Source organism: Peromyscus maniculatus, chromosome X (assembly GCF_049852395.1).
Source record: "Peromyscus maniculatus bairdii isolate BWxNUB_F1_BW_parent chromosome X, HU_Pman_BW_mat_3.1, whole genome shotgun sequence".
Taxonomy (NCBI): domain Eukaryota; kingdom Metazoa; phylum Chordata; class Mammalia; order Rodentia; family Cricetidae; genus Peromyscus; species Peromyscus maniculatus.
This window is the reverse complement of record NC_134875.1, coordinates 142,305,334-142,332,835: the sequence shown is the minus strand read 5'-3', so window position 1 is coordinate 142,332,835 and position 27,502 is coordinate 142,305,334. Positions and strand designations below refer to the sequence as shown.

The 27,502-nt window shown below is 41.0% G+C and overlaps 1 protein-coding gene across 3 annotated transcripts in view; it reads left to right on the top strand.

Moving 5' to 3' along the window:
• The window catches only part of Shroom2 (shroom family member 2), a 164,369-nt gene that overhangs the window by 120,812 nt on the left and 16,055 nt on the right, over positions 1–27,502 (top strand). The window contains exons 1-2 of one of the 3 annotated variants that reach the window (XM_015990779.3): positions 6,092–6,204; positions 24,027–24,236. In XM_015990779.3, the coding sequence (XP_015846265.1) occupies positions 24,145–24,236 (92 nt within the window). In that variant the 5' untranslated portion in view covers positions 6,092–6,204; positions 24,027–24,144. Of the gene's footprint in view, positions 1–6,091; positions 6,205–6,461; positions 6,790–24,026; positions 24,237–27,502 lie in introns of those variants that run through there. The other 2 variants (XM_015990780.3, XM_006997791.4) reach the window with 2 other exon arrangements.

Below are 27,502 nucleotides of genomic sequence, written 5' to 3'. Positions count from 1 at the left end.
AACCTCTATATCCTAAGTGCTTTCTCTTTAGAAATAATTCACAATGGGTCTCCTTTAAGAATTCCTTTGTTTCTTTTTTTTAATAGCCTACCAATTCTGATTTGTGCTGCCTATACATTTGTCTTAAGAGTTTCTATTGCTGCAACAAAACACCATGACCAAAAAACAAGTTGGGGAGGAAAGGGTTTATTCAGCTTACACTTCCAAACTGGTTGTTGATAACTGAATCAGCACAGGAACTCAAACAGGGCAGAAACCTGGAGGCAGGAACTGATGTAGAGGTCATGGAGTAGAGCTGCTTACTGGCTTGCTTCACAAGACTTGCTCAGCCTGCTTTCTTAAAGAAGTCAGGATCACCAGCCCAGTGATGGTGTCAACCACAATGGGCTGGGCCCTCCTCCACCAATCACTAATTAAGAAAATGCCTTACAACTGGATCTTATGGAGGCCATTTCTTCAACTGAGATTCCTTCCTCACTGTTGACTCTAGCTTATGTCAAATTGACATACAAAACCATCCAGGTCAACATTCATGGATGTGAGGCTGTCCATTGGCATGAAGTTGGAAGGGTGGAATGTAATGGAAGTAGATCTGGGAGAAGTTAAGAGTAGGGAAATGGGAGGTGAGTATAATCAAAATACATTGTGGGCATAAGAAGTTCTCAAAAAATAATAAAAATATTCTATTTTTTAATGTAGTTTTTAAAAATGTAGTTTAAAATATTAACAATTAGACCTGGGAGATACCTCAGTATGCTGCCAAGCTTGGTGACTCAGTTTGACTCCCAGGATCTACACAGTGAAAGGAAAGAAGCAGCTCCTACAAGTTTTCCTCTGACCACCACACTGCTTTGGTATAAATGCACTTGCACCTGCACGTGTGTGCACGCGCGCGCGCACAGACACACACACGTAATTAAAAAAGAATTGTCAGCTAAAATGGGGGTAGGGAATACAATAAAATGGCCACAAATTTTTCCTCAATTTTTTTCTTCCTAACCCAGGAAATAATATTGTTTATGGTATAAAAAATTACCCAAGAGTCTAGAATTCTTTTAAAATCCCTTTTAGATTATTTAAAATTAACAGTAAAAGGTAGCTGGTACAATGATGCTAGTTTAAGAACATTACTTCCATTCATTTATCTCATCCATCAAACCTGTCTTCCTACATAATATTTACAGCTGTGTGAACTGATGCTGTGATGTTTATCTAATACTAACAATTCAAGCAGCTATAAATGAGAGGGAGGAATATGAATATACGTTGCAAAAGCAAAGCCCCCATACAAATCTTGGTCCCATAGAAAGGACCAGGGCCACCTTGAAAACTAGTTAGGGAATATCAAAGGTGGGACAGCCTGGAAGAGATTGGAAATGAAGGACAAGATCAAACACTTACAAATAAACCCAGAAACCAAAATGAGGTGTTTACTTAAGGAGTCATTTATTTATATATAGGCCTCTTAAGCCTATAGTGAACAAAGCTGGAACACTTGAAGCAACAAAATAAAGTAGTGGTAGATATCAGTCAAAATATAGAATAAATTCATAGTATTTATAAAAATGAATGAATAAATTAATACATGGGCAATAAACAAGTCTATCATGCAGACAAAGTCCAGGTACACTCTGCTATTATGATTTTGATCTAAAGTGTTCCAAAAAGTCCCTGTGTTAAAGGCTTGGTAGCAAACTGATGATTTTTGTCCAGAAGTGACTGGATCATGAAAGCTCTGACCAATTGAATGGAGAACTGGGAGGTAGTAGAACCTTTTGGAGCTGGGGTGTGAATGGAGGAAGTGGGTCACCTGAGTGTGCCCTTGGCTATTTTATTCTAAGCCCCCATCCTCCTTTCTGCTTCCCCAATGCTATGTAGTGATATCACTGTGTTTACTAGAGATGCTGTGATATTTTTACCTCACTTAGGTAGTTGACCACTGTGATACCTTGCCTCACTCAGGCTCAACGCAATGAAATCAGGTAATCTTGGATTGAATATTTGAAACCATGAACCAAAATAAATCCTTCATCCTTTAAGTTGTTTTTCTCAGATATTTTGTTGCAGAAATGGGAAAGTTGAGTATGACTACCCTTAAGGAGGTGGAGCATAACTGTGGGCCTTCAGTGATGGTAATGTCCTACAGAAGAATGTAGGCTGAAGGGAATGGAGAAAGCTTACATTTACCATTCACATTCATCAGATGCACCATGTGATTAGATTGATGCTATAGAGATGACATGATAGCAATGTGTGATGATGACAAATGGTACTCCACCTGTGTAGTCTGTATCCTAAATTCATAGACCCAATCTAATTATAAAAAGGGAAAAATCAAATGAGGAACATGTTATAGATGCCTGAAAAATTCTCCTCAGAAGTGTTGAGAACACCAAAGTAAAGGGAAGTCTAATTATCTATCTGTCCTACTCTATTCAGGCTGCTGGAACAAAATATCTTAGACTAGATGATGAAACTGCTCACCTCCTAGCATCCAAGAAGCCGAAAGGGAGGGAGTGGTCTTAGGACAGATAGTTCCTTCAAGGATACACACCCCAGTGACCTACTTCTAGTCACACACTGACTCCAAAGGGTTCTACTACCAGGTATTTCTGTTGTTGTTTGAAACATGGTCTCACTATGTAGGCCTGGCTGGCCTGGAGCTCACTGTGTAGACCATGCTGGCCTCACTCACAGAGATCCTCTTGGGTGCCACAATTAAAGGTGTTTACCACCATGCCTGACACTACCAGGTGTTTCTAACCATTCTGGAGGCTGAAGTCCAAGGTTAAGGCACTAGCAGATTTGGTGTCTGCTGAGGTCTCATTTTCTGGCCCAAAGATGAACATTTTTTCTCTGTGCCCCCACATAAAGACACTAATCCCTTAGTGAAATATCCACTCTATTTATCCCCCAAATATTCTACCTCCTAGTTCTTACAAAGTTAAGGTCAGTTGGTTGGTTGGTTTTTGAGAAATGGCTTGACTATAGCTCAGTTTATCTATGAACTCATTATCTTCCTGCTTCACACTCTGCTATGTAACACTATTCCTTGAGAGTTGTGACAAATGTCCACTCATCCCAGATAGGGATACAGACCAAAGTATGGCTAGTGCCAAAGTCCAACTTGGTGAATCAGTGAGTTTTTTTTAGGAATTACAGGAATATGGATGAGAAGTTATTTATAGGAGCAGAAAGGATTCAAAAACAGCTGCATCACCAAAGCCCACCCCAGCATGAGTAACAGCTCGTAAAAGCTGGAATTGGGAACACACTATACAACTTATAGGCAACAAGTTGGAAAGTGTTCTTGCAAGCTAGTTCTGTTAGTGTAAGCCTCTTCTAGGAAGCTCAATTTGTCTGAGTTTTCTAGGCAGCTGGACTGCTTTCTGCTTTTTCCAGGTGGCTGGGCTTGTCTGAGTCTTCTCAGCAGTCTTTACTGCTTATATAGTCTTGGGGAGGGAAGAGCCCATGAGTGTGGTCAGTTCCTGGGACTTTCTGAAGCTAATGAATTTTTTACATCCTGTTTTAACAAGCTTCCCTACAGGATGGAGTGTTTTAATTCCCCTTAGAACATCTTGTTGTTTCATCCCCCTTTTTCTATTCTGTGTCTTAAAGGGTTTCCCTCCAAGATAAAAGTTTTTTCCTAATAAACTGCTACACAACATCTTCATCCTGAATTCTGAGATTATAGGAATATATCTCCATGTCTGACATGGTTGTGCTTTTAACATATACATTTGAGGGGAGGGACAAGCTTTCACTTTTGTAGTAGTCACAATGAAAGAGGCTTAAGAAAATGTAACCACTGAATATAGTGTGGTACTTAGCTGGGATCCTAGGCCAGGAAAGGAACAATAAATAATATATAAAAATTAGTAAGATATAAAATAATTTGTAAAAGTATAAAAATTAAAAATATAATAATACTAAAATGATATATGACCTTTAGTTAATATTAATGTATTAATGCTGAAGTGCCTTGTTAGTGCAGTAGGTAGTACATCATACTCAAAATGTACCAATATTGATTCATTAGCTGGGGTAAATTATATTAAACTGTTTTCCATCACTACAAAAATATGAGATGAACAACTCATAAAGGAAAAAAGTTGTTTTGGCTTATGGTTTTAATTTGCAGTTAGTTACATTGCTTTTAGGCCTGTGATGAAGCACCACACCATGGAAGGAACACATAGTAGAAGAAACCATTTATCTTTTGGTAGCAGAGAAGCAGAGGGGGAGGGAGGAAAGAGGAACTGATAAACTACAGTCTCTTTCAAGTATATATTCTTAGTGACCTAACTTCCTCCCTCTTGGCCCTACCAACTGAAGGTTCTTCAATTTCACAGTAGTGGCCTTCAGGGGACCAAACCTTTAAAACATAGGACTATGAGAGATACTTTAAGATTCAAATGATAGTACACTATACCATACAAATCTCAGGCTTAATAATAGAGGAAACTGGAAACTCCTTCCTTTTATTTAAATTTTCTATAATTAATTTTTTTCTTTTAAAAAATAAAGTGTTTGTGATTAGAGATATACTCAGTTGGTATAATACTTACTTAGCATATACAGGCCCTCCTTCAAGAGGAAGGTAGGGATGGGGGTGGCAGAGAGGTGACATCACTGTATATTTGATAAAATACTATATCAACATGAAAAAACACTGGAAAGTGTATGGGCTTTGCAATCAAAAATACATGTTCAATTCCTCACTGTGTTTGTATCAGGCTACCCAGATTTAATAACCCCTCATAACGCTTTCTCTTAGACTTAAGTGTTTAGTGGAATCCAGGTCAGTATACCCCAGAGACACCTACACATCAATGTCCACTGAAGCACTGTTCACAATAGCCAAGTTATTAAATTGACCTGGGTGTCCCATCAACAGAATAGTAAGAAAAATTGTAGGGTAGGATGTGAGTGTGTCTGTGTGTGTTTTATTTGGCCACAAAGAAAAATGAAATTATGCCATTTGTAGGGAAGTAGATGAAACTGGAGATCATTGTGTTAAGTACAATAAGCTAAATCAGAAAAAACAAACTTGTTTTCTCTCATGTAGAATCTAGATTAAACATATACATGTATATGCATATGACATGAAAGTAGTAGAATGATTAGCATTTGGGAAGAGGATGGATAAGAAGGAGGCAAAGGAAGGTAATAGAGTGCAAGTATGAGCAAACTGATTTTAATGTATGAAAATACAAGAATGAAACCCATAATGCTGTAAAAGCGAATATATGCTGATAAAAAAGTAAATGCTTAATGGGTATAATAACATATTAGCAGTGTACTACACTGCAGGCTGAATAATAACGTGTTATTTGGTGAAATGAACAGGAGCCTGAAATAATTACTGTGCATTGAGAAGAGCTTTATGGGAAAGAAGCTGGAAAGAGAAAGCTATGGTGGCTAAGCTCAGGACTCAGAGAATGGGGGCTGTCTAGGTGGGAAGGAGCTGTGAGGGAAGCAATTTCTGTTCAGGACCATGGCACTGAGATTTGGGGGCTGTGCTCAGAGAGGAGGTGGGGCACAGGATCTTTAAATGCAAGTCATTGTGATGTGATGAATTGGGTGAGTCGGGGGTCAGCCTGTTTGCTTTGTCTTCTTGCCCCAGTGCCCTTGCACACAGGAAAAGTTCTGAAACACTTGGTTTGTAAGTTGATGGATTACATTCCTAATGAGTGTGTAATCGGTGTAAGAATATCCACAGACATAAAATAGGCTATTGAATGTCATCTTTAACTGCATTGTGGTTATAGCGTTAGACCATGTATAGCCTGTGATAGCATTGCTGAGAGTTCTTAAGTAGAATTCATGAATGATATCCTTGCAGTAGATTCTTCTGTATTTTTCATTTTTAAAAATTAGGAAAAGAAGGACCTCCCCCCACCCCCATGCCTGATGGGGATTTTAAAAGGAGAAGCTTCTTACAGCTTAATCATAGGAAGTGTTAGAAACATTCCCCGAGGTCAGATATACTGGGTTCTTAAGTTGACAGAGCCTGCATAAACTTGTACATCATAAGGCAGGAGGCTCTGATATTCCAGCTGTTGCCAGCATGCCTTCGTGACTCCTCAATGCTGTAGGCAGCAGGATTCTGCGGTGGCAGAGGCGGGCTGTGGGTCCCTGAAGCACTTAGCTGCCTTTGCAGACAGAGTGAGCCACAGTCTACAGCAGCGAGCAGGGGTGCAGGTAAGAGACTCTAGCGCTCCTTCTCAGGGCATCTTATCCCCGAAGGGAACTCTTTTAAAAATCACTTGTGCTATTTGTGAGGGGGGTGGTGTAATTCCCAATGCTTCTTTTGTTCTACTGTCTTAAAGGGCAGGTTGTTTGTCAGCTCACAATGGCGTGGGTCTGATCTGGCAAGATCTGCAAACATTCTCATTGTTTATTGTTCTGTCTAAAGATGAAAAATCATGCAAATCAGGGTGCAGATTCTGACTGGAGCTCTGCAACCATGCACACATGTGAGAGGGGACATGTTTGTCCATACTGCATGCATGTCTAAGGATACATGCAGTTTTTGCAGCCTTGGTTTTTACAGCTGGCTGAAAGCACGTTGGAACTGAAAGCTGTCGTCCCTACTGGTGGGACTGGTAGCCGTTGCTGTGTAGAAAAATTGCTCTGTGTGAGAAGCACATGGGTGACCTGAGTATGCTGGCACTAGGATGCCGGAATCTGTGAAGACCTGTCTGCATTGCCGTTTCTTTTTCAGTAGCTATAAGATGCAGGCACTCTCACTCCTGAGACACTGAGTGTGGACACTGAAAGAAAATGGTGAGTTAGTCACATCCAAATGGGGGTGAGTGGGTGGGTAAAAAACAGGTGTGCATGCTTGGTCATGCGATCGGTCCATGGGTACATTCACACAGCTTGATAACTGCAGTGAAAAAAAAAACCTACAAGGAGAAAATGGAATCTCCATGGCTTTTAACATTTTTAGTTCTTGTAATTTGTTACTTATTTTGATTATGATAGTGTCCTTTCTTTAAATGTATTATACATGTACTTGTGTTTTCTTTTCTGCCTCTTACATTATGATTAAAAATGCAGGTTATTGTTTTTGGTCATGTTGCTAAATGATGAATTGCCTTTGCTACAGGCAAGGAAGCTTTCATATGTGTGGAAGAAATGCCATTTTCACAGGGAAATTGCTGCATAGCTATCTCTGTACACACATACACACACTATCTGAGTCTGTATCCACTGACTCATGGGAGTAGGTGTCATCTTGAATCACACATTTAGGCATTGATTGTGCCAGTGCAGAGGCAAAAAAAAAAGGAAAAGAAAAGGAAAATTAAGGAAAGGTTTTCTGAAATCTGGTAGTATTATAACTAAACAGCTTGCTGCCTACCAACTGCATTTATAAAATGAATGAAAAATAATTTTAAACATAAAAATACTGGTATAAATTTGATGAATGATTGACATATTTTCTAGGCAAAGTATAGATAGATAGATAGATAGATAGATAGATAGATAGATAGATAGATAGATAGATAGATATAGACATAGATGATGCAATGGGAAAATATTGCATTTGTGGTAGAAAAGGGGACATATCTATATACTTTATTATATATAGTAGAAAAAAACTATTCTTGTACATATATATATGCACGTACACACCTACCTCTATCTTAAGGAGAAACTTTGCAGGGGCATTCTCATTCATTCAAGCATGCACAAAGGCATTTTTTTCAAAGTTCTGGAAATAATCACAAGTCTATGTTAACCAAATGGGTTGTAGAAGGCTTCTGCTACCCAGCTGGAGTGACAAATGACTTAGTAAATGCCTATTAACTGCTGCGTGCTTTGCACAGACTGGCCACTCCCCCAAAGTCTGACTTTGGATGCTGGAGGATCGGGAAGGTAATAATTTATGTGGCCTTTTAGAATACTTTTGTATGGCTCTTTACTGCTTTAGATTTTTTGTGTGTCTGTGTGTGTAAGTACATGTGTATGTGTGTTTATGTATGTGATGATCATGTTTGAGGAGCCATAGGAAGAAGCTGGCATTTTATGTCCACTTTGAGCTATCCATTTTTCCTTTTCCTTGGTCACTAGAGGTTTTAGCTAGTTTCTGCCAGAGCATCTTAGCTGTCAAATCATTGGTAGACATCTCTGGATGTCCAAAGAGATTCAGTATCTATTTAATTATTTACACACACCCCTTTAAAAAATAAAGTCTTAGATGGGGTGGGGAGATAGCTCAAATTAATTTTTTTTAAATTAAAACTATCCTTAATCCCCTCACCCAGTGATTCCACTACAGAACATGGAAATGTCTTTGCTTTGAAGTCTTGTTTCATTGCAAATATATATTTTATATATGCAGTCATTCTCCACATAGTGTATGTAAACTGGGTTTAAAAAACACAAAAACCTTTTATATGTACTATGCTTGGTGTTTTAAGATGTGAGAAATCTGTCTTACACTGTAGACATTTAAAGCTGTTTCTAGCCATTCACAATTACAAATAATACTTAAGTAAGCATATTTTACTGAGAGAGACATACATTTCCATGTGGGTTATCTTAAAACATGGTAGATACGTATTTAGGAGGTATCACCTTGTGAACCTATGAAGTGTATCCTTGCTATATATGCTTCATTCACCAGCAGCCTAGGAAGTCCTGTTCCTCTTACAATTTTACCAATATTAAGCATTAATTTTAGAATTCTGTGGTTTATTAAGTAACCACCAGTTACTTACCACGCATTTTGGGAGGCTGGGAAAAAGCAATTTTTTTTATTTATTGGTCGTTTTTTTTTTCTTTTTGTTCATTACTGTTCACATTCCTATTAAAAGTGGGCCTTTCTTCTCAATTTCTTTATTCATTTTATATACTAACCACAGATCCCCCCTCATCCCTCCTCCCAGTCCCCCTCCATCTTTCCTCTTCCTCCCCCCCTCGACCCACCCCTCATCCCCTCCTCCAAAAGTGTAAGTTGACCATGGCAACTCTTATAAAAGGAAAATATTTCATTGGGGCTGGCTTACAGCTTCGGAGGTTTAGTTCACTATCATCGTGGCAGGACATGGCAGCATGCAGGCAGACATGGTGCTGGAGAAGGAGCTGATAGTACTACATCTTGATTGGCAGGCAATAGGAAGTAAACTGAACTGGGTGTAGCTTGAGTATAGGAGACCTCAAAGCCTACCCCCACATTGACACACGTCCTCCATCAAGGCCACAACTAATTCAACAAGCCATATCTCCTAATAGTGCCACTCCCTGTGATCTTATGGGGGCCATTTACATTCAAACTACCACAATCTGGCTCCAGGGATGTTCCTTATTCTTTGATAGTAAATTAAAATAAGCAGGTATATGTAGGATGAAGTCATTAGATATATACTCCTTTCTGACTCAAATGGTAGGTCTCTAATTGGTCTTGTTACAACCTGTGACCACACTTATATTAGTAAATCTCTCAACAAGTTACATTCTGTGCAGCCTTAGATTTGTCTGCTTCTCCTAAAAAATTTAAGATTTATTTATTTTATTTTATGTATATGACTGTTTTGCCTGTGTGCATTTATGTGCACCATGTATATTTCTGTTGGATCCCCTAGAACTGATTATGGATGTTTGTTAACCACCATGTGGAGGCTGGGAATCAAATCTGGGACTTCTGCAAGAACAAGTGGTTTTAACCACTGAGCCATCTTTCTAGCCCCTATCTGTCTCTCTTTCATAGGCTCACAATATCTTGGGGAAGGTTTTCATACAGTAGGACCAAATTGGTCTAGAAAAGTATATTATGATAAAACTTTGTTTATAAACCATGCAGCACACCAGTGATTTAATACCCATACTTTTTCTTAATGAAAGGGACATGACAAACCAAGGATTCAAATGTCTAGTTTGCTAATCCCTGTTCTGCATAGCAAGGCATATACTAGAACTTTAAAATCACCAGTGGCTTGGCCTGGTGTTAACCAGGCTTTTAAGCTCAGCTACTTGAGAGACTAAGGCAGGAAAATTCAAGTTCAAGTCTGAGATGGGCAATTTATGTGAAAATAAAAGCAGGTTGGAATTATAGCTCAGTGGTAGAGTGCTTGTCTCATAGGCCTGAGGTCCCACATTCTTGCAGTTCCCGGTGTTGTCAAAGGGGAAATGACATCAACAACGAAGTATGTATAATTGCTCATTTTATAAACACTGGGAAAGGATAAGGAGAATGTTAGGCTAGTGTTATATCCCAATTGGTAAAGTGCTTGTCTAGCATCCAGGAAGCCCCTGGATTCAATACCCAGTATTGCATAACGTGGGCATTCTGGTACATGCCTTAATTCCAGCATTTAGGAGGTGGAAGCAGGTGGATCAGAAGTCTAGGGTTATCTTTGGCTATATAGTTAGCTCAAGACCAACCTGAGACACTTGAAATCCTGCCTCAAGTAAAAGAAAGAAGGGAGGAAAGATGGAAGAGTGAGACAGGCAGAGAGAGTAATGAGGAGAGAGAATGAATATGCATATGAGAATGCCAGGAAGAGTTTTATGTGGTGAAGAGTGTGATGAGGTTTGGAAAACTATGTTTTTAAGAACAAACAAACAAACTTTCCTGGCCTCTTTTCAGTTTTATCTGGGGGCAATGTTGTTTTACCCCAGTGGAGCTCCACAGACTTCATTTTGAAGGCATAGCATTTTGAAGCGATAGTCTGGCCCAGGGCTCAGGAAGTTGTTCTGACTGGAGGGACATAGGTAGGTTTCCCCTAGACCTGATGCCAGGGGACATTAAATGTCACCATTTTTATAGATAATGATTATTTCCTTTGGAAGGGACATGCAGAGTAAAGGATTAAAGTGCCAGGAATATAACTTTTGATACCTACATGTAGTGGGTAGAAAAGTAGGAGAGAAGGAATTTGGAAGGGGAGGTTTCACAAAACAGATTCCTAATGTTTTCTTGACATCCAAATTGCTTGGAGAGCTGGTTTAGAAATGGTTTTTGAGGCATGTCATTCTTCAGTGTTCAACTCTCTTCCCAGCCTTCTTACTAATTTAAGCAGATCCCAGTTCCTTGTTGCCTCAAATCTTGGGACCAAGTATGAAGTGATGGCACAACAGAAATGAGAAACACCTTGCCACAGATTCTCAGAATGTGTGTTGTAAAAGCCTAGTTTGTTCACTGGGACACTTGAACAGCAGTTATAATAGATTATTATAATTTCCAGGTCCAGGCTGCTGCTGCTGCTGTGTGTATGTGTGTGTGTCTCTCTCTGTGTTTGTGTCTGTGTCTGTGTGTATGTACATGCATATAGAGTTCAAAAGTCTATATTAGTGTCCTTATCACTTCCTACCTTCTTTTTTTGTTTTTGTTTTTCGAGACAGGGTTTCACTGTGTAGTCCTAGCTGTCCTGGAACTTACTCTGTAGACCAGGCCACCTTATTTTTTAAGACAGTCTCTTCACTTAACCTAGAGCTCATCAATATGGTGAGTCTGGCTGGCCAGTGAGCTTCAGGGATCCTCTTTTTTCCAAATCTCTCTCCAAGACTGGTGTTACACACATACACCACCACATCCAGCTTTTACATAGATGTCAGTGATTCAAACTCAAATTTTCATGCTTGCACATCAGGCATTTCCCAGCCTACTCCCCTCTTTAAAATTACTGGATAGTATTAAAAGTCAGTGCCTGTTAATTTGAGTTTGCATCATCTGTGAGTAGAATTTCTCTTTTAATCTATCTACTCCCCAACCCATTTAACCACAAATGACTTATCATTTTGTCTAAAGCAACTTCATTGCTACTTGGCATCTGAGTTTCTGTAAGCTAAAATGAAATCCCAAGGAAACTGCAAACCTTTTAAATCCATCTGTGAAGACGTTGGAGAAATAAAACTCATCTGGTTTTCTCAAGTAATTGCTTTTCCCACATGGTATGAAAAACACAGGCTGGCATAGAAAGAGAAGTTTTAGCCAGGAGGCATTGTAGTAAACACATGACCAAAGTCAGGATGTTTCTGTGCTTGTGTTTCCCCCCAAAGGACATCCAGCAAGACACAAAAGACTGGGCATGGTAGTGTACATCTGCTATCTCAACTACTCAGAAAGTTCAGGTGGGCTTGCCCGGGCTGCATTGCAATTTTGAGGCCAGTCTTGGCTGCATAGTGAGATCCTGTCTTAAAGATACTCCCCCAAATCCCCAAACAAAGAAAACTACTAAATGAAAAGATCTAAGAGTTTGAACAGAACATGCAGAAATAGTTCTTTTCCTTGTCATCATAGGTATAATTTATATGTTAATTTGGCAAATACAGGTTAATCATCCCTAGTCCACAAACCTGAAATCTAAAATTCTCTTGAATCAGAAACACAATGCCACAAGAGTTGAATTTTGACACTTGACATTATACATTATACTGTGATGGCTTGAAGTAAAAATACAGGTGCACTAAAAACAATAAACTAAAATTCTTTCAACTATGTATATGAATCATGTAAAATGTAAATGTGTGTCTATGAATATAAGTGCATGGCATAAGTTAGCATTATTGCATTTATGTTTATAATTAAGTTCCATTCCATAGGTATTTCATTTTTCATATGTGTATGTATGCAAATAGTCCAAAATAATCTTTTAATTCCAAATTCAAATATGTCTTCTCCCAAACAGTTGAGATAAGAGATGTTCAACCATCTTGTTTCCATGCCTGAAAATTTGGCAAAGGATAATCAGACAGTCCCTACTTTGCAGCTGCTTGTGCTCTGGGAAGTCTGATGATTAATTGGCATTTCTACAAATGTAACTGGTACCATTATTCTTAAATGTTCATTCTCTTTAAATGTTTTTGATAAGGTCTGTTCCTTTGTTGATTGGTCAGTTGGTTAACTGATTGCCTCTTTGGGGCTCTGGTGCCATATCCCACTGTCTATTTCCCACTTCATTTGACAGTTATGGGATGCTGTGTTGATGGAAGAGCCTTCCACTTGTACTTGAACAAGGAATTAATGTGACTGCTAAGAATTATCAGGAATGTGGGAAGGGTGGTGGAGAATACCAGGGGCTTACTTGGGAGACTAGTATGTGGAGTGTCTTGGGTGTCCTGTCTCCTAGTTAGTTACCTGACTTCTACACACAGATCTGACTGATATGTGCCTCTAAGCTGTAGGGCAGACTAGCTATCTGTAATTGATGATGAATAAGTCTACCCTTTCCCAAATCACCTTTGTTAATACCCACAGACAGTGGAGATGTACTTCCTGGATGCCACTTTCAAACGTGAATGTGAAATTACAGAGAACATGAGACTTATGGGATGTTGACATTTCCCCTTTGTGGAAACGCAACTCTGTTTCCAAGGCAGGGCCCCTGGGTTCCACCCTGGTTGTTCTGAGCTAATTGGGTACTTTGCAAATAAATTGGGCAGCTAGCTCTCAAGTATGATTCTCAGGCCACAGCATAGAACCGCTCCTGTTCATTGTGTGTCTGTGTCTGTGTTGTTTATAATGGATATAGATGACACATCATGCATGTGAAGGTCAGAAGAAAACCTCAGATATTGGTTCTTACCTTCCACCTTGTTTGAAACAGGGTCTTATTGTTTTACTGTTGCCTATACCAGGCTACTCACATACAAACTTCTAGGGATTCTCCTGCCTCTGCCTCCCACCTCAGTATAGGAGCAATGGGATTACTCATCTTCATACTTGCACAGCAATTGCCTTAGCCACTGAGCCACCTCTCTAGTCCATGTTGCTTTTCTTGACAGTGTACTGTGAATAATAAGCTTGTGTAAGGGCATGTTAGAATTTTATATCATGCTTAAATGAAAGGAGGAAGTACCTTAGTGTCTTACTTTCTATTTTAACAAAATACCATGACCAAGGCAATTTATAAAAGAAAATGTTTATTTAGGCTTTTGGTTTCAGAGGCAACAGGAACATCTCAAAACTCACATCTTCACCTGCAAGTAGGAGGCAGAGAGAGAACACACTGGGAATAACACAGGTCTTGGGAAACCTCAAAGCCTGCCCCTTAGTCTCCTTCAACAAAGCTATACCCCCAATCCTTCTCAAACAGTTCCACCAACCGGGAAACAAATATTCAAATATATGAGCCTGTGGGGCCATCCTCACTCAAACCACCACACTCAGTGTTATTGTCTGTTGAAAGTTTGTTCTGTCATAGCCCAGAGTTTTACTGGTGGCCTTGACACCTAGTAATCACTGAGTGGCTGACTTAGCCTCTTGGGGGAAATGCCTGTCCTAACTCAGAACTCTGGGCTGTTCTACCTGAGCTGTGTGTATTCTACCTGGGCTGTATTGTGTCTTAGAAAGCAGTTGTGTGGTGATTTTGTCATGGAGAACCATGGATGGCTCCATTCATCTACAGACAGCTGTTGCATCTGTCTTAGCTGCATGGCTCAGAGGAACTCCACACAAATTCTCTATTATATCATGGGATCTCTGTGCCTCAGATTACTTACAGCTATCCACTTATGATTTGATCTGAAATGTCTCCCATAGCCTTATGTTTTGAATGTTCAGTCACTGCTCATAGCACAATTTGGATGGCTATGGAGCCTAGCTGGTAGAAATGTGGATGAGCCTTTGAAGGTTATTCCTGCCCCTTATTCTGCCCTGCTTTCTCTGCTTACTGTTCCACTAAGATATGAAAAAACCTCCCTTGTATGTTCCCACTGCCATTGAACTTCTTTACCATGTCATCCTTAGCTATGATGGACTGAAATCCCTCTGAAACCAGGAGTCCAAAGAAAGCATTCTTCTCATATTTTATCAGATATTTTATTACAGTGACTAGAAAAGTGACCAATGCACACGTGTGATATAGTATGGCCTGTGATGACCATGTATCTGAAAGGCTATGAAGCTTCCTCAAGCTTGTTTATGGACATAAAGCTGGTATACTATAGATCATTATTAGAAGTATCTGCCAACAAAACACCAGATTACATGGGACTCATATTTTACTAAGGCATTAGACACCATGTCATTGATAGAGCAAAAACTGATGATGAATTAGAGTCCTGTTCCAGTCATTGACAGCAAAAGCCAAGAATGGGTGGGAAAGGAAGACCCTGTAGTGTTTGTTCATTAATGAATCCAAAAGATTTGGAAAATTTCCCCCATCATCCTTGATAAAGATAGTTATGAAGTCTATAAGCAAAACAATAATGAATTAATTAGTAATAATACAGTAGCAAAAAAATTAGTTAAGTTAGAATGTCCATATACAAGGTTATTTCATCAAGGACTTAGCTGTTTGCTTCTTGAAAAAATACGCCCCCCCCCCATGTGTAACATTCTTCACAGTGACTAAAAGTGAGTGGCAGGAACAAGGCTATTTACATATTTTTTCCTTCTTTTTTTTTTTGTTTGTTTTTTAAGACACTGTTTCTCTGAGTAGTCCTGGCTGTCCTGAAACTCACTCTGTAGATCAGACTGGCCTCAAACTCAGAGATCTACCTGCCTGTTACCCGAGTGCTGGGATATTTACATATATAAAGGGTTGCCTTTTAGGCCCTGGAGAATATAGCTCATGGGCCACCTGTTAAGGTGCTTCATGCTAGGTGAGGAGCAGAGGCTGAGTAGAAGTAAGACCACTTCAGAGTCCCATGCTAGGGTGGGACATGAAGATTGGAATAGGGCTGGCATGTCTAAGGGCCCATGTGGTAAGGAGACAGGTGTGCCTAAGATGTGGCTTCAGGGAGCAGAAAACACAAATTGAGAGCATTGAATGCAGATTTCTCAGCTGCTATAGTGAGCAGATGGAGTCTGGAAATAAAACAGTTATTCCTCATATACAGAAACTCCCCATTGAGTTCTGGGATTGGTAGTCTCCAGAGGAGGATCAGATATGCCAATTTAAATAACAGTGAGGTTAATAGGATTTCTAGAGCGTTTGTCTGTTTTCCCTGATTGGTGGTGTGAGCATGCTAAACCAGAACAGACACATTTGTGCTTTTCTATGATGCCAGCATTTATTGAAAACAATAAATTCATGAAGTATATCATGTTTTATTGGCAGGAATTTACCAAGTAGTCCCATCAGCATAAAGAGTCTCTGTGGGAATGAGTATGATATAATGAACTGTTGAAGGTTTGCTGTGAGTCAAGCTATAGAATCAGGCTTGAGTCAAGCCTCAGGGTGGAATTGAGCTGCAAAAGTAAGGAGTGGGACTGTGAAGGCCATAGAAGTAGGTCAAGACAGAAGAATAGATACACAAATGGATGGCAGACAAACAAGCAGAGTGACAGCAAATCAAGTGATCATTTCAACAGTAGGTACTGAATCTCAGTGAAGCTTCTGGGACACTCAAGAATTCTCTGCCTATTGAATCTCTGATGCATATACTGGGTAATCAGATGATAGGGTAGTAGGGGCCATTAGATGTCCTTTTAAAGTCCATCTGAGAGTGTCTCCATTTTGCTTCCATCTGATGTGTCCAATAAGTTCTTGGACCAGATTTTCCTATGTGGTTTGAAAAATGGGTTGTTATTTTTTTCTTAAGATTTTAAAATATTTTATTTTAAGTGTGTGTGTGTGTGTGTGTGTGTGTGTGTGTGTGTGTGTGTGTGTGTGTGTGTGTGTTGGGGGTGTGGAGGGTGCATTATATGCACATTAATGCAGTGCCCACAGGGGCCCAGAGGCAATGGGTCTGTCTAGAGCTGTACTTACAGGTAGTTGTAAGCAGCCATACATTGGTGCTGAGAACAGAACCTAGGTCCTCTGGAAAAGCAGTATGCAGCACTGTTAACCACACAGCCATCTCTCAGGCCCTTTCTGATGTGGTTTTAATATGACCATATGTTCCTATAGTCCCAGTTTACTTTGGTAAATCTATAAAATCCATTTTACTTTTAGAAATACATTCTTGTTTTAAACTTTCTTTTAATTTATTTTCTGTGTACTTTCTTTTTATTTTCTGTGTCTTTTACATCATGCATCTTGATCCCTTTCATCTTTCCATCCCTTCATATCCACCCTCTTCCCTTGCAACCCCATCTCCAAAATAAAGTAAAATTTAAGAAAAAGTAAGAAGAAAAAAGAAAGAAAGGAAGAAAAATCTTGTCGTGGAATCCATAGTGTGACACAGTGAGTCACACAGTTTACTCATTTATCCATAATATCTACTTGGAAATGTTCATTGCAACAAGTCATTGGTCTAGTTTGAGGCCTCTGGTTTCTGCTACACTATTGATACTGGGCCCTTAATGGAATTTCTCTGGAATATCCTGTTGTCCTGTGTCATAGAGATCCTGCAGCTTCAGGTCTGCAGGATTGGCCCCTTTACATGCTCCAGAGGATTATAGATGGGGTGGGACAGCTCAACCTTAGTTCTGAGCTTGGGTAATTGCAGGATCGGTCAGCCCACCAACTCTCCCCGTCTTCACCACCAGGGTGAGCTCTTTGGTATTGCCCTGGCTAGTTCACTCCTTGTAGCAATGAGCAAGAGGCGTGACCAGGTCTCCTGCTTTCATGCCATCAGGATTGGCTCTCCCATACCTACACCAGCAGGGCTAGCTCTACTGTGTTGCCCAGAGGATGTGCAGGGCCTGCTTTCTGAGTTCTGCAGCTGGTAAGGGGCAGTGACAACTCTCTGGTTCTTATGACCTCAGGGCCAGCTCTCCCACATGCCACAGGTGTGGAGGGGAAGGAGTATCTGTCCCCTACCCATGCTACCATATGGCAGATGAGAGGCAGGGCAAGATCTCCCATGAAAGGGGTCAGCTCCCTCACCAGCTAGAGATGGTAGGAGTGAGTGGGGAGGGCATCTTTCCCTCCACCACCACCCCCCACCACACTGCAGACAAGGAGGTAGTACCAGCTATCCCATTCTCACACCTTCAGGTCTGACTCACCCATACCCCTGACTACAGGGTCAACTTTTCTGTGCTGTCCAGGCGAGGCAGAGGGTCCATTCTCCCGGGTGCTGCAGCTGGCGAGGGGCAAATGGAAAAGGGCAGCTTTCCCTCCTTACCCCTGCCACCACATGGCAGACTAGAGGGGCATGACCTCCTCTAATATTCTCACCCTCTCAGGGCCAGCTCACCCATGTCCCCACGAATAGGGTCAGCTCCATTGTGCTGCCCAGGTGAGGAGTAGGACCCTTTCTCCTGAGTGCTTCAGCTGGTGAGGGGCAGGACCAGTTATTCCTGGTGTTGCAGCCATTGAGGGGTGGAGTCAACTCTGTACAGCCCTATCCTCTCAACCTTCAGTGATATCAGGAGCTATGGACATCAACAGAGACCATGGCTGCATCAGGGCCATGAACCAGACATGGGCCCCAGCAGCAGCCCAGGCCCAGGCATCACCATGGCCCTGCGTGGTAATTAAGCCACCCACCTCAAGCCCTCTCCTCCTCTTCAGATACACCTCTGTCCATAGGAAATGAACAACTCTCATATTCTCATTCTCTCTCTCTCTCTCTCTCTCTCTCTCTCTCTCTCTCTCTCTCTCTCTCTCTCTCTCTCTCCTCTCCCCCTCTCCCCCTCTCCCCCTCTCCCCCTGTCTCCCTGTCTCCCTCCCTTCCTTCTCTCCCTTCCTCCCTCTCTCCCTCCCCCCCCATACTACTCCATACATTTGCTCACCATAATAGTGCCTGGTTGCCTGGTGCCACAAGGTACTGGGCAGGACCATGCTTTCTTCTCCTAGAAATACATTCTTACCAGTGTGTGTCTTGTGAGTGGTGCTGGACAAATGATGGTGTTTATGTAGACCAAGGTACAATCATCCTCCAATCTCCAAATTGAATCCAAAGCTGCTTTTAGAATGGAGTCTCTTCAGATAAAACACAGCCTGAAAAACCATTGTTTATATAACAGAGTAACTTGGAGCAGGGCACAACTTAATCTCAACAATTGGTTTCTGCCACATGGCATTATGGTAGGCTCTTGCAATGCACTTGTCCTCTTTAGGTGAATTTTGTTGGACTCTGTAATCCTCTTCTAGACCATTTACCACCTTGATTGTATGGTGGGTGTCTAGTGAGAACTGCATGCCTGGTAGCACCCATTGCAGGTCTCTGGCACCTCTGCTTAGAGCCCCCTTCACACCTTAGAGCTGATGCATTTTTTTGGTAACTAGTTATTGGTGTTTTAGATGAGAATGAACCACATACCCAGCCTGAATATCAGTTGCCAGGACTCTGGGATGCTGTTGCCTTTGCAGCCTTCCTTTGGCTGCACTTCCTGCTCCAGTATTATTCTCAGGGTAGCATACTGACACGAGGAAACAAAGTCCTTAAGTCATCTTATTATATTATATAATATATTTTTGTCTCTGGACATCCATCCCTCCCTCCTGCCTCCCTTGCTGCCTTCCCTTTCTTAGGATTGCCATATTGCCCAAGCTACTTGAACTCACTATGCAATCAAAGGAAAACCCTGAACTCCTGGTCTCCTGATCCTCCTATCTCTGCCCCCACTAAGTGCCAAGATTATAGGCCTTTTGTCACTTGTGTTTTATTTCAAATGAATGAAAAATGGACAAGCCTGGCTATTCAACAGGCTGAAGCTGATACATCACAAGTGCAAGGCCTACTTGGGCTATGGAATGAATTAAAGGACAAGTTACTGAGACCCTGTCTTAAAATTAAAAAAAAGGGGGCTAAGGATATAGTTCTGTGGTAGGGCACATGCTAGCGTGCATCTGGATTCATTTCCTAGTTATCCCCACCAAAAGCCAGATAAGGTGGTACGTGCCTAATCTCAGCACTTGGGAGGCTGAGGCAGAAGGATGGTAAGTTTGAGGCTAACATAGTATCAATGAAAATTCCTGGAAAGAAGCTCTGTTTGTACAGGCTAATTGGCTGTTTAAAACTGTAGTAATATGAAGATGTTGGAATGCTTCACTTGGACTAGCTTTAGCCCTGTGAATAACCATTTCTTGTCTACCTCTGTGTTGGAATATCTTGTGACTAATAAATTAAAACCTTTGGAATCTATTAACTTAGTGGACCATTAGCTTCTACCATCCCAAAGCTAAGAATGTCATCAGATAACATCTCAGGCCTATAGGAAAAATTCCCCCCAATCTTTCTGTAACCACCTCTGGTGTACACACCAACTTGCCTTGTATGACTTTCTTTGTTTGGTAAAACTATGAATCTTCTTCCATATTTGAACATGGAATTTGGGGCAACCTAAACCTGTGTTCCTGAGTTACAGTTACTCAAATATGGCCCCTGAATAAACTATCTCTTATTCCCTTAAAGTGAGAATTGTGATTTTTGCATCAACAGTTATGTACTGTATGAGACCCTGATTTAGAAAAATAGTATAAATCGGGCTGGAGAGATGGCTCAGAGGTTAAGAGCACTGACTGCTCTTCCAGAGGTCCTGAGTTCAATTCCCAGCACCCACATGGTGGCTCACAACCATCTGTAATAAGATCTGGCACCCTCTCCTGTATATATAATAAGTAAATAAATCTTTAAAAAAAACGAAAAAAAAGAAAAATAGTATAAATCAAAGGATGTATGTGCATGACATAGCCACATATACACAGCCATGCATCTACATATATAAAATACAACAGAGTATGGATACCTAGCACATACACATATATGCACAACTGGCACACATGTACATTCACATACACATCCGCACAGACAATATATATCTATTTATAAATATATGCCTACATTCAAACATAGCACAAACATATCATACTAGCCTCTGTCTGAGTTATATATCTCTTGAGCACCATTAAAAACACACAGATTTGAATATGGTCCCAACAGAACTCAAAATTGTTACATTTTGGTCTTTTTTTTATTATGTATATCTGTGACCTGATTTACTGGATTCTTATTAACTAGGGCAGTTAAAATCAGTTGGTGATTTTATAGTGTTGACCCTGCAAGCTTGGAGTTTGAAAGGGCCAAGAAAAATAGAGAAGGGAATTGTTGGGGGAAGGTACATTAAATTGTTGTGTCAATTGTAGTGTGAATGAAGATAACTTTCTAGGTAGATCATTGTGTACTAAACTGCTAGCATAAGTGAGCTCTGCTATGCACTGCTCTGCCAAATACAGAGCCCTCTAATGCTATATGGGGTGTTTCTAGAGTAAACCAAGAAGGAACCTAGGGGGTCATCTAGCCAGGAGAGAAGCCCAGTCTAGCTCAAGGCATGTTTTCTCAGCATATCTTTTGCCCCAAGTCATTATTTACCAACCCCTCTTTGCAAGTGAAGCTGCCTCTGGTGTATGAGTTCTCTTCAGTTTCTGAGTAAGTCTCAGACACTTCAGTCTGAGATCAGAGATTAGAAATCAGAGATTGCTAAACTGCTCATATAGTTTAGCAGTATAGTGCTTGCTTAGCATGTGTGAAAGCATACTTTCAACCCTCCAGGCCAGTGTCATTTTGCAAATATGCTTCCTTTTTAACCAGTGTTCATGTGAGTAACTAACAATACTTAGATTTTAGCAATAAATTGCAGCTCATTTGATTCTGGTTATATAATACAGTGGCTGTTTATCAAATACTAAGTACCAGGATCTTTTGGCTGGGCACATGGCTACTGCATTTCAGGAAGTTAATATTAGGAAAAGCAGTTCATGAGGACCTAAGTTGTTTTGTTTTCTTGGTGATACCAGGGAAATTGGGGTCCCCTTATGAATAAAAGAATTTAAGAATGGCCTCAAACAGAAACTTGAGGACAATTTCATTAGAGTTTAAAAGAAGAACCTCAGGGCAAGCAAACTGTAAACCTAAGCAGCTATGCAGAAGGGGAGACTGGAGGAGAGAAGGAAAAAGAACCATGTTGATTGAGTTAAGCCAGTATGGAACTCAGCCACATGGTGTGAAGGAAAGCCTTATAGAATGTGAAAAGGGGCATGGGATGTAGCTTATTTGGTAGAGTGTCTGCCTAGGAAGAATGAAAAAGCCCAAGTGCTAGAGAAAGTATACTTAGGCTCTGGCTAGCATTGAAAAAGAAGAAACAAACAACAACAAAAGGAAAGGTTATATTCTTCCAAGGCAGGCAAACCTACAGAACATCATAGCAGCTTGTAGGGCCTACACTAGGGAGCAGGAATTCAGGGAAGGAAAAGTACATTGTCTAAGTAAAAGGCTATTCCTTTATCTTTCTTAGCATGGTTTAAAGATGAACCCACCCTCTTGAGTCCCTTAGCCAGGTCAGTAGCCAGCTCAGGAATGTTAAATCTCTACACAGGCCAGAGATTTCATCCTCTCTGCAAGAGGAAATAATTTCCCTTAATGAGTCTTCACTGCTGCTGTGTCATTAGGATGTCAGTTTCTAGCTCCATGTTGTTTAACTCTCTGTTTTTGGAATGTAGGGCGTCAGAGTGCTCTACTCTGGAGTATGTGTTAACCCAGGACAGGACCTTCCTCTCTCCTCTTCTCAGAACACAGCAGGGTTAGCGTCCACAAGGCAGGACACTGGTGTAATAGTCCTGCAGACCACACCTGCAACACCGAGATATTATACATCATGTCCAGGTTGTAAAAAGAGGCATCTTAAGCACTCTGGATATGAAACAGGGATGGGTCTGCATTCCTCTTGTCGGTGACTAGGTTATATCATCTCATTGCTATTTATACATGCTGTCCTTTCGTTTAGTAGCAAAGTTTTCTTGGTAGTGTGTCCCCCCCCTCCCCAACCTATTGATCAAACTTAGAGCCTTGCACATATTAGGCAAGTGTCCTACCACTGAACTATATACTGTATCCCTCAAAAGTCAACTGATTGTTTTTGAGACAACTCACTTTGTAGCCCAGTCTGACTTTTAACTAAATGCAGTCTTCCTACTTTGGCCTCCCAAATACTGGGATTACATGAAACACCATGCCCAGCTCAAAAGTCAATTTTAGACTGAGAATTGCTCTTTTCCTTCAATCGGGAGTTTGTTTTCTCCTTGGGATTGGTTTGGTGTGGTTTGTTGGCAGAGGTACTACACACTGAATTGTTACAGATTTGCTAGTCAGCCCATAGGCTTTTGACATGGATAATCATATATCCAGACCAGCTTCAATATGTATGTCATGGGCGTGGCCTATGCATATATATGTATGTTCATGTGAAATGATAGTGTAAGGGGAAACTCTGTAAGTCATAGCTGCTTCCAAAATAAACAGTTGTTGTTTTTCTCATTTGTCATGTCTTATTTTAAAGGTTTTTATGACTGAATTGATTCTTGGCCCATCTTGAAAAGGTCTGTCCCTATATATATATATATATATATATAAGCATTTTCCATATGCTGTGTAAAAATATTACAACTTGAATTAAATAGTCCCAAATATATTTAGATCTGACAATTTTCACAAAAACATGATTTTTTTTTCTTTTTTGTGGGGATGTATTTATTTTAATTAAAGAAATGTAGTTAGTATATACATGTGTGTCTATGCCAGATCTATATGTATGTGCCGTTAATGCCTCGTGTTCCATATAGAACATGTTCCACATATAGCCTAACATATATAGCATGTGTTATAGATTGTTACCACATCACAAGTGGCAGTAGGCACAGGTGTTAGAAAATTTGTAGTCCTTAAAATGATCTAACAGAGAAGATTCTAATCAGAATTCTTGCCTAATTTTTATTACATCTTCCTCTAGACAAACAGATGCCCAGTGTTAGGAAGTCAGTTTAAGAACATTGCAGGACCTACTAAATGAGAACCCACAGGCCAATTCCACATTGCCAGAATTGTTCCACTCCCAGGAAGACCCAGAGCCTCCACAGGATGGCCTGGACCAAGCCAGGACTCTATCTCAAAAATATACATACTCAGAGGAGAGCACACTGTCAGACTTGGGACCCCAAATCCAGGGTCCTCCTTCACCCCTACCTGTTCAGGAGCACACTTTGTAGCCATTGAGCACAGCCTGGAACCCTAAGAAGACAGCCCCACTTCAAAAGCCTTCAGTGCCTAATCTCGAGCCCAAGAAGTACTGGAGCCTAGAGAGTACACCTACAGACTCTTACCTAGCTGTCCCAACAAGTCCTCACTAGCACCATTTACTGAGTCCCGGATGTGTGTGTGATTCACCTGTCCTTCTCTTGTAGCCCCTCTGTGCTCAGCAGTGCCCAGCTACAAGACAGCCAGCATGTGAATGAGGATACAACTTTCCCTCAGCCAGAAGCCCAGCTCTCTTCCAAGTGTCGACAGCTACAGACATCAACCATGGAAACCTCTCGCTCCCCTTCACCCCAGTTTGCCCCACAGAAGCTGACAGATAAGCCTCCCCTGCTTATCCATGAAGACAACTCAGCAAGGTATTGTCCTATGACAGCATGTTATGTATTCATTCCATCATCCCTTCAGTGTTTGTTGCTGGAGCCTTGCTGCAGCTTCAAACACTAGGGTAAAATTTGGCCATAGAAAATTGTGTGGAGAATAAGCTACAGCTCAAATGACCAGTTATAATTTAGTGACATCATGATCCCCTTCGTGCTGAATTCATTTCCATTTGTCTTATTCCCTGGCACATGCAGACTAAGCATGTTTTGCCAGTGATCAAAATCAGATTTAACCTAAGTATAAGATCTTCAGGTAAAGTTAAGTAATGTCCAATAGTTTCATACTCTTTAAATTTCCCCTCTCTCCTTCCTTCCCTCTTGTTGTTGTTGTTGTTTTTGATACAGGATCTTGATGTGTAACCTGGGTTGGTCTTGAACTCACTGTGTAGCCTAGATTGTCTGTGTAACCTATAATGTCTTTGAACTCTTCATCCTATTGCATATAACCTCTAAGGTGCTAAGATAGCCAAGGACTCTATTAACCGAGCTATATCCATAGTTCCTCAACCTACCACCCTTAAACTTCTGAATAACTCAGATTAAAAAGCCCAGTGTCATGGGCTACCTCTTTTCAAGTTATTGGTCAGTAAGGTCTCATAGACCCCATCCATTATAGGTTATTACCATTGCTCTTGGTTACCTTCCAGAACTTCATGGTAAGATCCTATTGCTGAAGATACCACATACTTGAATCATAAAACATGAAAACAAGCTGGTAATGACCTAAAAGCTTAATCACCACTGGCTAGCTTCATATTGCTAGAAGGTGTTATTGACAATACTAGGGGAATAAACTAATCAACAATCTTACCCAGCTTTGAACTCTGGGAATTATAATGATGAATTGCCTGGAAAGATCTACTGGTGCAATAGTGATAGGAATGTTATGGGAGTAACCAACTATTTTCTGATTGGATTTAAGAGCTGCTCCACAAAACAGAACTTATGTCTGCTACTGTTAACAGTGCCAGGAACTCATAGCTGGGTAGGTCTTAGACCCCAGGAGAGAAAGGGAAGCAACTACTATCATTCTGCTAAGTGGACATGGCATTAAACCTTCCCTTAAGTACTTGTCTTTATACCCATAGGTTGGTACATCTTAACCCTCATCAGATAAACTTCTTTTGCAATAGAAGACAATTAACATAGAGATCAATAACTCTTGCAGAGAATATGAAACTTCTAAGTTTTCAACTCTAAATGGGACATGATATCACACCTTCTCCCAAAGTTCAGAGATCATTGTGGAAGAGTGCCTGGAAAACTTGTAAGAGGCAGATGTAGTAAATGACTACAATGAAACTGTTTTCCAGACAGCACAGGACAGCTGCACATAGGGGCTCACAGTGGCTTTGACTGCATGCACAAGATTAAGCCAGACAAATCCCAGCATAGATGTCACAAAGTCCCACCTCCTACTGAGAAGCTGTTGGCAATCAATGAGAGAGGGAGAGTCAGTTTTTCTTTCAAGATGTGTCCCCTGGGTGGCTACCCATGCTCCAACAGACAGTCCTACATCCATGCACATACTAACAACACTAAGTGGACTCAGAGGTTTTAAAAGACAAGGCAAAACAAAAAGCAACATAAAATTGGGAAGGAATAGTGGGGGAATGTGGGGTGGATTTGATGAAAACATGAGTATGTGTGGAATTCTCAAATAATAAAAAATCATTTTAGAAAGGACATCATTGATGTAATTATATCTCTGTCCTACTTAGGTTTCTACTGCTGTGATAAGGTCCATGACCAAAAGCAACTTGGGGAGGAAAGGATCTCTTTCACCCCACAGCTTATAAGCCATCATTAAAGAAAATCAAAGCAGGAACTGAAGCAGAGACCTTGGAGGAACACTGCTTACTGGCTTGTTCTCTATGGCTTGCTCAGACTGCTTTCTTTTTTTTTTGTTTATTATTAAGAAGTGTTCTATTCATTTTACATACCAACCACAGATCCCCCTCTCCTCCCTCCTCCCACCCCCCAGCCTCCCCTCCCAGCCCATCCCCCATTCCCACCTCCTCCAAGGCAAGGCCTCCCATGTGGAGACAGCAGAGCCTGGTATACTCAGTTGAGGCAGGTCCAATCCCCTCCCCCTGTACCAAGGCTGTGTAGGATGTCCCACCATAGACACTGGGCTCCAAAAAACCCACTCATGCACCAGGGATGGATCCTGATCCCAGTGCCAGGGGGACCCTTAAGCAGGTCAAGCTAAACAACTATCTCGACTATGCATAGGGCCTAGTCCAATTTTATGGAGGCTCCACAGCTATTGGTCTGCTGTTCATGAGTTCCCACTAGTTTGGTTTGGTTGTCTCTGTAGGTTTCCCCATCATGATCTTGATGCCCCTTGCTCATAGAATCCCTCTTCTCTCTCTCTGCAACTGGACTCCTGGAGCTCAGCTTGTTGTTTGTCTGTGGATCTCTGCATCTGCTTCCATCAGTTACTGGATGAAGGCTCTATGATGACAGTTAGGGTATTCACCAATCTGATTACTGAAGCAGGCTAGTTCTGCTTCACCCTCTCCACTATTGCTAGTAATCTATGGTGGGGTCATCCTTCTGGATTCCTGGGAACTTCCCTAGCACTCTGTTTCTCCCTATTCCCATGATGTCTACCTCTATCATGGTATCTCTTTCCTTGTTCTCCCACTCTGTCCCTGTTCCAGCTCTACCATACCATTCCCTTATGTTCTCATCCCCCATCCCCTACCTTCCATTGCGATCCATGCGTCCCTCTTAGGGTCCTCCTTGTTAGCTAGCTTCTCTGGAGCTGTGGGTTATAGTATGGTTATCCTTTGCTTTCATCTAGTATCCATTTATGAGTGAAAACATACCATGTTTGTCTTTATGACTCTGGGTTAACTCACTCAGGATGATATTTTTTAGTTCCATCCATTTTCCTGCAAATTTCATAATGTCATTGATTTTTACTGCTGAGTAGTACTCCATTGTATATATGTGCCACATTTTCTTTATCCATTCTCTGGTTGAGGGGCATCTAGGTTGTTTCCAGGTTCTGGTTATTACAAATAATGCTGCTATGAACACAGTTGAGCATATGTCCTTCTGGTATGATTGAGCATTCCTTGGGTTATGCCCAAGAGTGGTATAGCTGGGTCCTGAGGTAGATTGATATCCAATTTTCTGAGATACCACCATACTGATTTCCAAAGTGGCTGTACAAGTTTGCACTCCCACCAAAAGTGGAGGAGTGTTCCCCTTGCTCCACATCGTTTCCAGCA